Source organism: Rhincodon typus, chromosome 4 (genome assembly GCF_021869965.1).
Source record: "Rhincodon typus isolate 14 chromosome 4, sRhiTyp1.1, whole genome shotgun sequence".
NCBI classification, from domain to species: Eukaryota; Metazoa; Chordata; class Chondrichthyes; order Orectolobiformes; family Rhincodontidae; genus Rhincodon; species Rhincodon typus.
In genome coordinates this window covers 20,684,418-20,701,814 of record NC_063335.1, presented here as the reverse complement: position 1 = coordinate 20,701,814, position 17,397 = coordinate 20,684,418, and the positions used below count along the sequence as shown (strand labels likewise).

Sequence of the window (17,397 nt, the reverse complement as noted above, 5' to 3'; positions counted from 1 at the left end):
CCACGAACTGGAGGAACCACATGTCATATTTCGCTTCAGGAGCCCACAGCCCGATGACCTCAACATAGAATTCACCAGCTTCAAAATTTCCCCACCCCTGGCCTCATCCCATGTCCAACCCTCCCTCTCATTCCCGCCTCTGTGACCTGACACAACCTATTTGCCCCACCCTTCCCACTGACCAATCCCCACTACCCGCTACCTGCATCTACCTATCATCTTCTCATCTCCCTTCCCCTCACCCCACCCTCCCCTCTACTTCACAGCTCCCTTCCCCCTCCCCAGTCCTGATGAAGTATGTAAACCTGAAACCTCAACTTACCTGCTCCTCTGATGCTGCCTGGCCTGCTGTGTTCCTCCAGCTCCACACTATATTGACTGTTACCAATATTTACTGCTTGCAATGAGATGGATCAGAAATACTTGTTCTGTTCTTGGCAGTGTTTGTTATGAAGGGAATATTTATCTTCAGAAGAACTGTCCTTCTCTAAGTAGTGTCATAGGATTTATGTTTTCCATCTGTACCATTAGCAGTTTAATATTATATTCAAAAGATAAAAGATATTCAATAAATTGGCCATTCTAAGATTGCAGGCTGTTGACAAGGAACAGAGCTGTGGCCACAGTCATTCACAACCTATAGAAATTATTTGGATGTGAGAATTAAATACTATATTATCAAATTTGTTGAGGACTCAAAACTAGGTGGAAATCTAAGTTGTAAGGAGGATACAAGGAGGCTTTAAGGGAACTCAGGCGAGATTAATGGGCAAGAACAGAGCAGATAGAATGAGTGTGAAGTTATTCACTTGTTAGGAAAAAGTGGAACTAAAGCACATCTTAAATGGTGTGAGGTTGAGAAGTGATGATATCTAAAGGAACCTGGGTATCCCTATTCATGAGTTATTAAAAGCCAATTTGGAGCTGCAGCAAGCAAATAGAAAGGCAAATGGTGCACTGACTTTCAATACAAGTGGATTTGAGTACAGGAGTAAATATATCTTTCTGGAATCATATAGAGCCTAGGTAGGACCTCACCTGGAGCACTGCATGGAGTTTTGTCTGTCCATCTAAGGGAAGATATACTTGGCTTTGAGGGAGTTCAACGGAGGTCTACCAGCTAATCACTTGGATGATGGGACTGTTTTATAAGGAGACACTGAGGAAACTAGGCCTGTATTCTCTACAATGGCAAAGAATGAGATGCAATTTCATTGAAACTTACAGAACCCTTACAGGGTCTGACAACCTGGATATGGATAAGATCGTTTTCCTGGATGATGAGTCTAGGACCAAGTCACATGGTCTTGACTAAGGGTAGGCATGGCAGACTGAGATGAAGAAGATTTTCTTCACTCAGCGGTGAATACCTGGAATTCTCTATCCCAGAGGGAAACTCAATTATCAAGTATGTTTGAAGATAGAAATCAATATAATTTCTAGATACTAATTGCATCAAGGGATAGTACAGGAAGTGTAGATGATCAGCCATTATCTAACAGAATGGCAGTACAGTATCAAAACTTTGAAAGGCATATTTCTGTTCCTATGTTTCTACATTCCAAATGGTATAAAGTTTTACAAGTAACACTTCCTGAATACTGCATTAGACCCTCAGCCAAGAATATAGAGGGATTTTTAATTCCACACCCATTCATCAGGAGCCAAGATACGCAGTTGTAATGCCATTAATTTCCTAGGAGCCCAAATTTGGCAAATATCCTTCAGTTCTCTTTTAAGGCTTGAGCCCATGACCTTCTAACTCAAAACATGTTGGAGACTGAGGAAGGGGATTGTATAAATTGATATGAGAAAATTAGATGAATTTCCAAATAGTAGTAGATACTATGCTAAGGCAGCCAGGTGTAGAGACATGTTTGCACCACATGGTAAAAAGTTCTTCTGCTGTAACAAAGACCCAGAGCAAAGTATTCAATCCCACTAAATGATGCATCCTTAACATCATGTAAAGGGTATCTAAGTCTGTTTAGATTTAAGAAAACTTAGACTAATTTGATAAAGTGCTATATGACCAAATCTTGCTGACATACCTTTTGATGATTGCAACTACATTTCAATGTTTTTTCAGTTCGCTTGGATAAGATTATTATCTCCTGATTAAAGTCAAAGTTATTTTGTTTAGAAATATAAAGCACAGAACACGTCAAGCGGTGGACTGAATGAATTTCCTAAAATAAAGCACAATGTAGAATATATTATCAGTAAGTGTTTCACACTATAAAATGAATTGAAAACAGAGACTGCAATCTAGTGATGTAACTATTCAGCTTATTATCTGAACTAAATACTGTGCAGCTATGGAATTACTGCATCACACGATGTTTGGACAAAGACTATCCTTTAGTCCACTTTGATCTTATTCTTCCAGAACACTAACTTTATTGTTTTTTATTGTAACATTTAGTTTTTTTTTGCCATGAATGCAGTGTCAAACATAATTGCTAGAAAAACATTCAAGCTCTTAATCAACATCTACCTCAATTGTTTAGCAACTGTATTGCTGTTCCGTGTTTCAAGGATAATATTTTTCCAAGTATTTTGCAGGCTTATACAAGGTGTTTGAAACTGAAGAACTCCAGTGACAACCAGAGTTGCACAGAGTATTTCAGCTGATAGAATCAAAAATTGAAACATTTTAGTCAGTAACATAAGAATGTTATGACAGAGCATGGGTAACATACTCAATTGTGCAGTCAATCTACGTAGTTGTATTAAGCAATTGGACAACTGTGAGAGTTTCAAGCTTCTTATAAATTTCATCTGAACACAAGAGGAAGTTACAGCTAAATATTCTGACATTAGCTTACAAAGCATTTAAACACTTTGACATCAAACTGACTGGTAGAAGATGACATCCACACCGGCAGTGAAATTTGAGATGTACTAATTGTAAGTTCAGTAGGTTCGTCTGCAAATTTAGATCCATAATAATCCTACTACCAAAGAAGTTACCTTTCAATATTAAACTCTAACTACTGAGCCAATCTTTCTCAGTATTAGAACAAATGTCTTAAGTACACAAAAAGGCATTTCTGCACTGATTGTTTATGGAAATTAGACTAAAAATGTGACGCACAAACAAGACTTGAAATTAACTTACCTTTCCATCAAGGCAAGAAAAAGGTTTTGATCTCTGTGGTTTTCTGCAGTTGTTGTTACTACTTTTGGTAGCCAAAAGTCCTAACTAAAAGAAAAAAAAGGAGGTATTTTATGAAAACTACTCTAGCAGTTGCAGTAATTACAACAAATTAAATTCAAATAATTGTTTTGTTCCTTACCAAGTTCTGCACATCTTGAAATATGACATACTGGAAATCATTCATTACTTCTGTCATATTTAAGTTTCTGTTCTTACAAGGAAGTGCGATGTTTGGGATCAGAAGAATCATCAGGGGAGGTATACCAAGGATACACCTAAAGAAAACTGAATTACAGTAAAAAGCATTCAAAATGTGATTGCAATCTCGTTGAACAGTGAACATCTCGTTATACTCCTGCTTTTTTTGTCACACTGAACATATATGCAAGCTGTTATACATTGACAAAATTAGCTATATTCCTCTTGAAAAACCAAACACCTCAAAATATACACTGCCACAAGATGAACTCTAACAAAGTATGTGAACATCATTGTGGTCAGAATTTAAAAACCTCAGAACATAAAGTCTTTGGATGCAACTCAAATCAATGATTCATTTTCGTGCTATGCTGATATGATTGTTTTCCTGGGAACTTAATAACAGAAAAAACTGTTATCAAAAGGAACCTGCAGGCTTAAAAGAAGGAAGAAACATGCTATATGACATTCAGTGGCAATTACCATTGCTGAGCCCTATAATACCAATATCCTGGGGGTTACCATTGACCAGAAAATGAATTGGTCTAGTCAAATACTGTGGCTATAAGAACATGTCTGAGCCTTGGAATCATGCAGTAAGTACTTCTATCCTATCTAAAAAGCACAAGTCAGCATTTGACTTCCTACTTGCCTGGATAAGTCCAGCTCCAACAACACTCAAGAAGTCTGATGCCATCCAAGGCAAAGCAGTCCACTTGATTGGCATCACATTGATCTCAGTAGCATCAGTATGTACGATCTACAAGATGCACTACAAAAACTCACCAAGGCTCCTTATACAGCACCAAACAAAACCACAATCACTGCCATCTAGAACGGCAAGAAGAGTGGATACATGGGAACACCACCATCTGCAAATTCCCTCCAAGTCATTCACCATCCTGACTTTGAAGTATATTGATTTTCCTTCACTGTCGCTGGGTCAAAATGCTACACTCCCTCCCTGACAGCCTTGTGTTTTCCCTTCCAGACTGCATTGTGGGTCGACACCACATGGACTACAGATGTTCAAGGAGGCAGCTTATCACCAGCCTCAAGGTGAATTAGAGATGAGAAATAAGGGCTGGTCCAGCCAGCAAAGCCCACATCTCCTGAATTAGAAAAAATGCAATGCATGTTTATCATTCATCTGTCAGCACTTTAATTTCTAATTAAACAATTATATCATTGGTTCATCTAACTTGGTAACAACATGCATCAAGACAACAGAAATGAAAGAAATGAAACATGAAATGAAAAATACTTCTCTAGCCTATACTTCTGTGGCGGAGTAAATGGGTAATCTGTATATGAAGGTTTAAATCTATTGTATTTCTACCAGCACGATGTTAATCTGCTCAGGGGCTGTCCACCTTAAGCACATGGTGTTATTTCCACCAGGTTCACTTGAGTTGATATCACCATTAGAAAATATATTGTAGGGCTATTTAAATACAATGGTGGCATCCCTACCTTTGAGCTAGGTAAGACCTGGGTTCAAGTCCCACCTGCTCCTGTGGTATGTAATAACTTCTGTGAACAGGCTGATTTCAAAATATATGGAAAGTACATTTATGATTAACCATTACCTGGTATACTGACTGTGTCACACTAATTTTGACATGTCACTTAACAACTTTAAAACACTGACATTAACATCCTTTTCTTTACCAAAATATCAAATGGAAATGTTGTCAGGGAGTTTGCTGGACTGCTCAATCAATAATGATCAGATACAATGATGGGACTCACTTACTATCCAGCTGGATGAACATTACAGAGAGCTAGTCTACTTGCTAGCAGAGGGCTTTGGTGGTACAGTTGTAGTGTCCCTGCCTCTGAGCCAGGAGGTCTGGATTCAAGTCCCACCAGCTCCAGTAGGGAATCCTAATGTCTCTGAATAGGCTAATTTATTAAAAATAGAAATAAAACTCCAGCAGATATCACTACTGCATTCTGTCTCTAGTATGATTAATAACTGTCAAGATATATTTTTACAGAACATACTGAGGACATCTAGATATACAGCTTTCCTAAATGGAGTGGTGGTAGCATACGGCTAATAATCCAGAACCCATGTTAATATTCTGAAAACTTGGTTCAAATCTCACCATAGTTAAAATTTGACATAAAAAGCAAGGTCAATAGCAACCATGTAATCTCTTGATTGTCATAAATAAAACTACCTACTTGCATCAAATGGGCTCTTGTGGCATTGTCCCTGCCTCTGAGCCAGGAGGCCTGGATTCAAGTCGCACTTGTTCCAAGATCTCTGAACAGGTTAATTAAAAATATCTATGAAAATCTCCTTCTTAATTGTGTTATAAATTGTGTTATATCATGGTGCATTTTAGAACTTATCATTCAATGATCACCAGTCATCCTGAAAATAATCATCTGCAGAAGTTCAGTTAAAGGTGTCCGTCTTTAAATAGTAATAACAATTCCTGGAAGCAGATTATGGGAAAGGGCGACTCAGTAAATTTTAAACTAATAGAGGTTTCAAGCGCTCTTCTCAAGCAATCATAATCATTACGTGAATGATAAAGTAATTTCCACTTCTGGATTGAGATTGAGCCTCAAGATCACTCAAATGTATTAATTATGTGTGATATTAGTTTTCATCCATGCTTTACTCTGAACCCCTTGGAAATATTAATTTCCTCACAAATGTGATATCAACATAATATGAAAGTGAACAAAACTATTATCTTCCCTTTGAATGGTGACTAGCTCATTGGTTTGAAGACTCAGTGTTTCTCTCTCCCTCCCTTTTTACAATAAAAGGATTATATTTGCTACTTTTCAATCTAATGAATCCTTACCAATTCCAGAAATTTTGAAAATTTAAATCCAACACTTCAAGTATGTCATTACGTCAGATTAAATGTTTTGGGATACAAATCCCAATGACAGCAGACGGTGAAATTTGAATCAAGAGAAATAAGCAATTTTAAAAAAAACTCAACCAATTGACAAATATGAAACCACAGTAGATTGTTGTCAAACAAACAACACACACACTTTTGGTTCACTAGTGACCTTTGAGGAAGGAAGCCTGCAATCCTTATCTGAAATGGTCTACATGTGACTCCAGGCACATAGCAATGTGGTTGACATGTAACTGCCTTGTGAACAATTAAGAAAGGAAATAAATGCTCACCTAGCCAATGACACCCGTGTCCCATGAATGATTTTTATTTTAATAAAACAAGTTTAAAGACACTGGGCTGAAATCTATTAGTAGACAGGGATTTATCAGCCTCCAGCTCCAACAACTTATTCAGTACCATTTCTCTGATAACTGCAATTTTCTGGAGTTCATTCCTCCTTTCCATTTCCCAATTTCTATGGTGAAGACTGGTGCAAAATAGCTATTCATCAGCGAAACTCCTTATTTTCTATAAGCTCACCAAACTCACTTTCTATTGGGCCAATATCCATTTTGTTAATTCTTTTCTTTACTAATATCAATAGAAACTCAATACTTGACTTTATATTTCCAGCTAGCTTTCTCTCATACTCTAATTTTCTTTTTCTTCTTAATCCTTCAATCATTTTTGATAAATTTTTTATATATTCTGTCCAATCTTCTGACCTATCATCGAACTTCATGCAATTGTGATTTTTTCCTTTAAATTTGATACTATCTTTACCTTTCTCAGTTAACCATTGACAATAGATCATTCTCTTGAAATCTTTCTTTCTCAAAAGAATATATCTATTGTTTATTCTAAATTATCCTGTTAAAATGTTTGTCACTACATTTCTGTTGGCCTATCCCTTTACCTACTGTGCCAGTTAACTTAAGCAAGCTCTGCTTTCCTGCCCACACAGTTGCCTTTATTCAAGTTTAAAACACTAGTCTTGGGCCCATTCTTCTATCCCTCAAATTGGATGTAAAATTGAATTATATTAATAATCATTGCTTCTTTGGGATGGCTTCATTGTGAGATTGTGGTCTGCCATGCCTAGTGCCTGAACAAAATTCTTCAATTCATGGTAGTTTCTTGACAGGGATCCCCAAACTGTTAAGTTCCCAGGAGAGATGGGATGAAGTGGCTCCCCTTCTTTAATCACCCACCCTGTTAGCTGGTTGAACAAGATTAATTTCAAACAAGATCCTTTCCCTTGTAGATACCTTTCTCTCACATCACATAATTGTATGTTTTAAAAATGGCCAATTTAGCAAAGCTTTCTTGAGGTAACAAAGAATGAGAGTATTCATTACTAAACAGGAGAAGGAATTATTAATGCAGCACATATACATGCAGGTTAGAAGTAAGACTAGAAATAAAAGGATAGATGTTTTTTTAAAAAAAAAACGGTTGTCTCTGAGTTATTTGCGAAGATAATACTTGAATGTTGGAGGTTACTGATAGTGCTGACCTTGGTCGTTGAATGGTTTGTCTCATGGTCAGTTTGTAAATCAGTTGAGATTCTATACTGAACATGTTTCAATCATTATGGGATTCCAGAGTTCAAGTTTGTGGAGATCCTTTTGTTGTCCTGTTTTGCTCTTGGTCTGGCTGCCAGCTAATTGACTTCTACCTCACAGAGTGATACAGGCCTCTTTGCCTGCAACAATGGAGAGACTAGGGAATAGTCTTTGACTACAACCTTCACAGCATGTTACAGATCGAATCCACGCTGGTACACATGAAAACGCTAAGTCCCACTTGCGCACTCCAGTAGAGTTGAAGCTAACTTTATAAACTCTCCACTGGTTACAATCATACCTGGCACATAGGAAGGTTGTCGTGGTTGTTGGAGGTTAATCATCTCAGCTCCAGGACATCTCTGCAGGAGTTCCTCAGGGTAGTTTCCTAGACCAACTATCTTCATCTGTTTCATCATCAACCATCCCTCCATCATAAGGTCAGAAGTGGAGATGTTCACCAACAGGTGGCATGATGGCTCAGTGGTTAGCACTGCTGCCCCACAGTACCAGGGATCTGTGTTTGAGTCCAGCCTTGGGTGACTGTCTGTGTGAAGTTTGCACTTTCTCCCTGTGTCTGCATGGGTTTCCTCCGGGTGCTCCAGTTTCCTCCCACAGTCCAAAGGTGTGCAGGTTAGGTGGATTGGCCATGCTAAATTGCCCATAAATGTAGGCTAGATCTATTAGCCATGGGGGTGGGTCTAGGTGGTATACTCTTTGGAGGGTCAGTGTGGACTCAATGAGTTGAATGACTCACTTCCACACTACAAGGATTCTATGATTGCACAATATTTAGCACCATTCGTGACTCCTCAGATAATGAGGCAATCCATGTCCAAATGCAACAAGAATCGGACAATATCCAGGCTTGGGCTGACAAGTGCCAAGTAACATTAGTACCACACAAATGTCTGGCTATGAGCATCATCAATAAAAGACAATGTAACCATTTCCCCTTGACATTGAATGGTAATACCACTGAATCCCCCACTATCAGCATCCTGGGTGTTACCATTGATCAGAAACTCAACTGGACTGGCCACATAAAGACAGTGTCAACAAGAGCAGGTCAGAGGCTAGGAATAGTACAGCGAGTAACTCACTTCCTGAACCCAAAAGCCTGTCCACCATCTGCAAGGTACAAGTCAGGAGTGTGTTGGAATACTCTCCACTTGGCTGGATGAGCACAGCAACAACACCCAAAAAGCTTGACCCCATCCAGGCCAAACCAGCACGTTTGATTGGTACAACATCCTTTGGCACCAACTCCCTCCACTACTGATGCTCAGTAGCAGCAGTGTGTACCACCCACAGCATGCACTGCAGAAATTCAAAGATCCTCAGACAGCACCTTCCAAACCCACAACTACTTCATTTAGAAGGATGAGGGCAGCTGGCACATGGGAAAACCACCATCTTCAAGTTCCCCTCCAAGCCACTCACCATCCAGACTTGGAAATATATTGCCATTCCTTTTCTGTCACTGCGTTAAAATCCTACAATTCCCTCCATAATAGTATTGTGGGTCAACCCACAGCTGGTGGTCTGCAGCAATGTGGGGAGGCAGCTCACCACCACCTTCTCAAGGGCAACTAGGGATGGGCAATAAATGCTGGCCAGCCAGCGATGCCCACATCTAACAAAAATGGATTGAAAACAAACCTTGCCCTTGTGTATTCTTCAAAGGAAAAAGAACAAAATGAGCCTTCAGCTTGAGATATACACCAGGAGATTGTTAGGCCCTCATATCTTAGTAGTTACAAGAGATCACAAACCACTTTCTTTTCAAGTGCCCATCCACCATTTGAAGGATTGTTTGAAATTCCCTTCACATCCATAAGTATACCATTTTATGGGACCCTCTTTCCAGAAAGCCAATTAATTTATTTCCACAGCCATTTGGCGGTATATTTCTTTAGAAATCAGGTTCTAGAATTAAAAGTTAAAAAAGTGCCTGCAGTACTTTGAGGTTTTGAACTGTGGTCATGACATGTCTCATTACACAACAGCAGATCTAGTATATCCTCCAGTTGGCTCCAGAATTTACTGTTCTAATACGTTATCCAAGACAACACATAATCTAGGCTACCTTTGCCCATATGATTCTTCCAATCTATATGTACGTTAACATCTCCCACAATAATCACCATATCTTTCTGACAACACACATTATTTCTTCCTTTATATTCCATCCTAAGGTGTGGTTAACGTTTGAGGTTCTGCACACTTCTTGCCTTTATCATTATTTATCAGTACTGAAACTGATTCAGCATCCTTCTATTCAGGTCCTCCCTCTATTGTGCTACTACCATCGATAAGTAACTGAGCCACTCTTACAATTCCCCTAACTGGGCCCAAAAATCTAATTGCATTTCCTGACATCATATCCATTTTCAATTTAATTTTACAACACTGCCTCTACTCCACTTCTTTTGACATTTGATTCCGTATATTTACCACTCTCTCTTTGTAAAATAGTTAAATTTAAATTGTCTGCACACCTTCTTTCTAACTAATCAGTAAGGTGTGATTGTTTTGCCTGATAATTCCCTTCATTGAATTGGGTGGCTATCAGGTTATAATAAAAAGTCCATCAACTTGGCTCTTTCTCTAAACGTAGCATCCTGACACCAGTGACAGGCATTTAAAACTCATAATCTCTATCTGAGATGGAGGGCATCAGCTTGTGCAGGGTTTCAATTTCTCAGTGGCCCAAAATATGAGAATAAATTCCTTTCAAAGGATGCTCTTCTCCCTGTATCAAGCCATCAGCATTAAGCACTTCATAAGTCAACTACAGCAGAACTAGATCCTTCAACTTTAGCCATAAGTATTTCACCATACCAACACAGACTGGTTGTTGTGAATTTTAATCAGTTATCTCAATTACTTCACTGAAGTTGATTACAAGTGTACCAGATGATGGAAAATTTGGGCTTAGAGTTAATAACAATTAAGTTGAATCTGAGCAAGTAAAATTCTGCACAAAAATGGTGTAGCCTAAATGGAGAGATGATTTTGTCGTACTTAAATGGAGATTCAAACTCAGGCTTGTGATATCAGCAAGAATGCATAACTCATCCAAATTATGAAATCTAACTGAATTAACAAGCTTATTTAACAAGTATGCAGTAGGTCTTCATTTCTTTAGTTGTGCTAAAGAATTCTGAGAATTTATTCCTTCAGACAAAGATGAAGAAATTGATTGCACGGTTTTGGCATACTGTCAAATTATCACATTGGAAAAAACTGTAAAGTTTAACAAATAATACTCTATATAAGGAGCAATATTCTGCTTTAATAGAATGACTGTAAAATCGAGCATTCAGATTTCCAATAAAAACCAAAAGAACTGTGGATGCTGTAAATCAGGAACAAAAACAGAAATTGCTGGAAAACCTCAGCAGCTCTGGCAATATCTGTGAAGAAAAACAAAAATCAGAGTAAACATTTTGGGTCCAGTGACTCTTCCTCAGAACTGATGGTAGCCAGGAAAACATTGTTTTATATGCAGAAAATAGGGAGAGGGATGGGGTAGGGAGTAAACGATGGGATAAAGGATAGCGCCCAAAGAGAACAACACTTCACCTGCACTTCCCAGAATCTAGTCTACTGCATTCACTGTTCACCATATGGTCTCCTCTACGTTGGGGAAAACAAAGCGTAGACTGGGTGACGGCTTCACAGAACATCTCCGTTCTGCTCACAAAAAAAACCTGGAGAGTCCAGTTGCCTGCCATTTTAACACACCACCCTGCTCCCTGGCCAACATCTCTGTCTCTGGCTTGCTGCAGTGTTCCAGTGAAGCTCAAAACAAGCTGGAAGAACACCTCATTTTCCGCCTGGGGACTCTGCAGCCCTCCGGACTCAATATAGAGTTCGTAGATAGTAGGAACTGCAGATGTTGGAGAATCTGAGATAACAAGGTGTAGAGCTGGATGAACACAGCAGGCCAAGCAGCATCATAGGAGCAAGAAGGCTGACGTTTTGGGACTAGACTCTTCATCAGAAATGGGGGAGGAGAAGGGGGTTCTGAAATAAATAGGGAGAGAGGGGGAGGCGGATAGAAGATGGATAGAGGAGAAGATAGGTGGAGAGGAAACAGACAGGTCAAAGAGGCGGGGATAGAGCCAGTAAAGGTGAGTGTAGGTGGGGAGGTAGGGAGGAGATAGGTCATGCCAGGGAGGACGGACAGGTCAAGGGGGTGGGATGAGGTTAGTAGGTAGGAAATAGGGGTGCGGCTTGAGGTGGGAGGAGGGGATAGGTGGGAGGAAGGACAGGTTAGGGAGGTGGGGATGAGCTGGGCTGGTTTTGGGATGCGGTAGGGAGAGGGGAGATTTTGAAGCTTGTGAAATCCACATTGATACCATTGGGCTGCAGGGTTCCCAAGCGGAATATGAGTTGCTGTTCCTGCAACCTTCGGGTGGCATCGTTGTGGCACTGCAGGAGGCTCAGGATGGACATGTCGTCTGAGGAATGGGAGGGGGAGTTCAATTCCTCCCACTTCCTACAGACAAAGGGGGTGGCCATGGGTACCCGCATGGGCCCAAGTTATGCCTGCCTCTTTGTAGGTTACGTGGAACAATCCCTCTTCCGTACCTACACCGGCCCTAAACCCCACCTCTTCCTCCGTTACATTGATGACTGCATCGGCACCGTCTCGTGCTCCCACGAGGAGCTCGAACAGTTCATCCACTTCACTAACACCTTCCACCCCAACCTTAAGTTCACCTGGACCATCTCTAACACCTCTCTCACCTTTCTGGACCTCTCTGTCTCCATCTCGGGCAACCACCTAGAAACCGATATCCATTTCAAGCCCACTGACTCCCACAGCTACCTAGAATACACCTCCTCCCACTCACCTTCCTGCAAAAATGCCATTCCCTATTCCCAATTCCTTCGCCTCCGCCGCATCTGCTCCCAGGATGAGGCATTCCACTCCCGTACATCTCAGATGTCCTCGTTTTTCAAGGACCGCAACTTCCCTCCCTCAGTGGTCAAGAACGCCCTCCACCGTGTCTCCCGCATTTCCCGCAATTCATCCCTCACACCCCTTCCCCGCAATAACAACCAAAAAAGAATCCCCCTCGTCCTCACGTACCACGCCACCAACCTCCGGATCCAACGCATCATCCTCCGACACTTCCGCCATCTGCAATCCGACCCCACCACCAAAGACATCTTTCCCTCCCCACCCTTATCTGCTTTCCGGAGGGACCACTCTCTCCGTGACTCCCTTGTCCGCTCCACACTCCCCTCCAGCCCCACCACACCTGGCACTTTTCCCTGCAACCGCAGGAAGTGCCAAACCTGCCCCAACACCTCCTCCCTCACCCCCATCCCAGGCCCCAAGAAGACTTTCCACATCAAGCAGATGTTCACCTGCACATCTGCTAATGTGGTATACTGCATCCGCTGTTCCTGTTGTGGCCTACTCTACGTCGGGGAAACCAAGCGGAGGCTTGGGGACCGCTTTGCAGAACACCTATGCTCGGTTCGCAATAAACAAGTGCACCTCCCAGTCGCGAACCATTTCAACTCCCCCTCCCATTCCTCAGATGACATGTCCATCCTGGGCCTCCTGCAGTGCCACAACGATGCCACCCGAAAGTTGCAGGAACAGCACCTCATATTTCGCTTGGGAACCCTGCAGCCCAATGGTAACAATGTGGAATTCACAAGCTTCAAAATCTCCCCTCTCCCTACTGCATCCCAAAACCAGCCCAGCTCATCCCCACCTCCCTAACCTGTCCTTCCTCCTACCTATCCCCTCCTCCCACCTCAAGCCCCACTCCCATCTCCTACCTACTAACCTCATCCCGCCCCCTTGACCTGTCCATCCTCCCTGGACTGACCTATCCCCTCCCTACCTCCCCACCTACACTCACCTTTACTGGCTCTATCCCCGCCTCTTTGACCTGTCTGTCTCCTCTCCACCTATCTTCTCCTCTATCCATCTTCTATCCACCTCCCCCTCTCTCCCTATTTATTTCAGAACCCCCTTCCCCTCCCCCATTTCTGATGAAGAGTCTCGGCCGGAAACGTCAGCCTTCCTGCTCCTATGATGCTGCTTGGCCTGCTGTGTTCATCCAGCTCTACACCTTGTTATCTCAATATAGAGTTCAATCATTTTAGGGCCTAAACTCTCCCATTTCCTAGTCCCCTACCCCACACACCAGGCCTTGTTATCACACAGCCTGCCATTACACACTACCTATTTGTTAGTCACTAACAGTCCCCATTAACAAATATTCACCCTTCCAGCCCAGATCGTTATCAACTCCTTTGTCTAACTGCACTTCTCTCTCTTTGGGCTGTATCCTTTATCTTTTCGTTTACTCCCTACCCCACCCCCTCCCTATTTTCTGCATATGAACTGACGTTTTTCCAGCCACCATCAGTTGTGAGGAAGGGTCACCGGAACCGAAACGTTAACTCGGATTTCTTTCTTCACTGATGCTGCCGGACCTGCTGAGCTTTTCCAGCAACTTCTGTTTTTATTCCAGATTTCCAATATCGGGCTACTTTTTTTTGGAGTTTAAAGCTTGAAAATTAGCTCCATAATTATTTACATATTAATACAAGAATTACACCAGGCTTTACAGAGTACAATAAATGCGTTTGTGGATTTCGTCGGTTCAATATAGAATAAAATGGATGTAAAACCGTATATAACAGAAAAGGAAGCCATCGAGTTTATGCTGGTTGTTTGAAGGTTATCTTATTAGTCCCACGTTCCTGCTTCTTCCCGTTGATCAACATTTCCTCTTTCAGCTATATAAGGCCATTCTGCTAATCGGGTTCCACTCACCATTAAATGCGGTCATGGCTAATCTAATAATCCTCAAATGCACTTTCCTGTACGCATTCATACATCAGTGAATGTAAACTAGATTATCACAACTCGCTGCTTGAAAAACGTACCTTCGAACCAAGAGGAAATTCTAACCTTAGCTTCTATCCTGTAGCTACTCAAAAGATTCTTGTCTTTAAAAAAGTAACTGTCTGCAAATTTAGAGGCACTGTAAACGATTTACTTATGTGGAATTTCAACCTGAAATAACCATTAGTCAAGCAGCATCTCTTCAACTTCAATTGTTTTAGTCATTTGGGAATTACCAATCTTCAAATTAGCCAATTGTAATGTCATTGTTTTAGCTGGTGTAGTTCACATATAAAACCCAGTTCACAAACTGTAAAGTTAAACGGTTCCTCCAAATATTCATTACATTTTCCAAACAATCTAATTTTTGTGTGTTCCAGGTCTATTTCTAAACCTTTTAAACAAAAAAGTGCCTGCCTTTCTCTCCCCACACCATTACTTTCAGATCCATGAATGGGACTATTATTTTACTCAGTGGCTCCATGATAGTGAAGTTTATAATTTCTACATTAAACGTGTCACATTCTATCTGAACTACTCCCATTAATCACCTTCGTCCTTTAGGTGCAGGATGTACCTTTTTTTTCCTCCTGCTCTCGTGAACGAGAAAAGTTCAGGAGGGACAAAGCTTAACTTTAGTTAAATCAGAATTTGGGGATATTCGCCCTGGATGAAGACTCATGGTCTCCAATTTCAAGCAGGTTCCTTTAAAGATTGCCGTGGAAGCCGGGTCCAGAGTTTCCCCGCAGTGAACCGGAGCAGCGCATGTTAATGGGAAAGGCCTCCCTCCTCTTTTCCAGGCGGTCATTGCTAAGTTCCCGATCCATATGACAGCCGGCTGTTTGCAGCGAATCTGTCTCTATCCCTGACCCACCTTCAGTGTGGACTACTGGAACCCATGCATAAGAAAGCAGTCAATTCTTGTTATTAACTAGTACATGGCTGCCAGAGCTCCCCCGCACTGTACTTTCCACTTACCATTTGTCATTTTATTCTGAGTCACCAGGGAACGAAGGAAATCCCGATCATGACGAATAACAGAGCCCAGACTAACGCGCTTCCTGATGGAAGGGAGATCCAACATTCCCCGCCTTCCTCACACTTACTTTGGAGTCATCAGTGACCTGGGATAGATGCCAAGTGTCGCCGTCACGCAGTCTCGGACTTGGTAATTACTTTCACTTTCAATCTGTCCGCAAGCATTCATTCTAATTCACACTCTCACATTTCCCAAATTTACCCACATTCATTCACAACCCGCACTTATGAAGTATCCTAAATCATTCACACACTATCCAAACACACTCTCATTCACTGTCCATATTTAACCACTCACTATCCACATATTGTCCAATTTATTTTACACTCTCAGTCCACATTCATTCAAATAGTCCACACATGCTCATGCATTCGTTCACTGTCTACACGCTTTTACAGACTCATCACTAGCATATTCACTCTCTCAAATTCCACATTTATTTACTCACTTGGTATCCGTCTTCATCAATGCTCCATTTTTTTCATTCACTATACACATTCACTATCCACCACCATCTCACACCTCCATGCAGTACACTTCTCACATGCGGATATCAACACACTTTTTCACTCATAAACCTGCCACCACTCACACTGCCTCGCGCACACTATCCTGCCATTGTCACACCACTGTCACCGAATGACTCTCAATCTGCCACCAGCACACCTGGAACACCATTCACATGCTCTCTCACATGAAAACAGCCTGCCATTTACTTACACACAGTCTGCACTCACACACACATAAACAAATGAACATACCAAATAGGAGCAGAAGTCATTCAATAAGATCATGGCTGTCTGTTTGTGTTTTGAATTTAACATTCCCTTATATATTTGATACCTTCAGAGCCCAGTTAAACAAGGGAATCAATCTACCTCTGGCTTTAAAAAAAAATTAACAACTCCACCTCCTGAGACAAAGACTCAAATCCAAAGTTAAAGAACCCTTCAAGAGGCAAAAAATCTCCTCAGCTCTGTTATAAAATGGCAATCCCTAAAACCAGTCATAGGTGTGCTACCACACACCCCTCTCTAATAGATTCTCTCTCTTACAAATGCATCAACAATTTAGGGACTATTATTCTTTATTTTCTCAAGCCCCTTACTATTCTTAAACAAGATTTTGAATATCTATTTATGACAGGTACCAATTAAGAGTCTTTGGAAGATATTATTTCACCAAAGTCATGTAGAGCAGCTGGTTGTCAATCTCTTGCTTGGAAGAACCATGTCTGTCTTTCTCATGCATACAAGTTGTATTTATCAAGCAATTGAAGTGAATGCTTAAGCTGAAAATGTTCACATGATCATATTGATGGTTATTGAGAGGTTTGTGTGCTATCAAGATAAGATTTAATCACTTTTCTTTTCTGCCAGGTTAACTGCAAGATTATCTGATTAACATATTGAATGAAAAATGATTTTTGCAAAGTATTTTGAATGGCCTTTCTAAGGCAGAGGTGCTCAAATAAAACATCTTCAACAGAACATCCCTACTCCTCCTCACTCACCAATACATTTAGCCCACAAAGCACTCACAAACAGGACTTTATTAAGGCATCCTCTTCTTTCTGTGCTACCCTGTTAAAAGAATGCACGAGGGAATTTTAGAATAAGTTTTACAAATTCAGCTATCCAGTCCTTATCAGGAAACCAAGTAGATTTAGACACTTC

At 41.0% G+C, this 17,397-nt stretch overlaps 1 protein-coding gene across 6 annotated transcripts in view; it reads right to left on the bottom strand.

The window, feature by feature from the left end:
• LOC109937090 overlaps positions 1–15,813 on the bottom strand; it is a 37,919-nt gene extending 22,106 nt beyond the window's left edge. For 4 of the 6 annotated variants that reach the window (XM_048596304.1, XM_048596307.1, XM_048596303.1 and 1 more), the window contains exons 1-4: positions 15,661–15,794; positions 3,300–3,445; positions 3,122–3,205; positions 2,052–2,189 (exon numbers count right to left, since the gene is read on the bottom strand). In XM_048596304.1, coding sequence (XP_048452261.1) covers positions 2,052–2,189; positions 3,122–3,205; positions 3,300–3,445; positions 15,661–15,766 — 474 coding nt within the window. In that variant the 5' untranslated portion in view covers positions 15,767–15,794. Of the gene's footprint in view, positions 1–2,051; positions 2,190–3,121; positions 3,206–3,299; positions 3,446–15,660 lie in introns of all 6 variants that reach the window. The other 2 variants (XM_020535705.2, XM_020535727.2) reach the window with 2 other exon arrangements.
• Between the last annotated feature and the right edge of the window lie 1,584 nt (positions 15,814–17,397).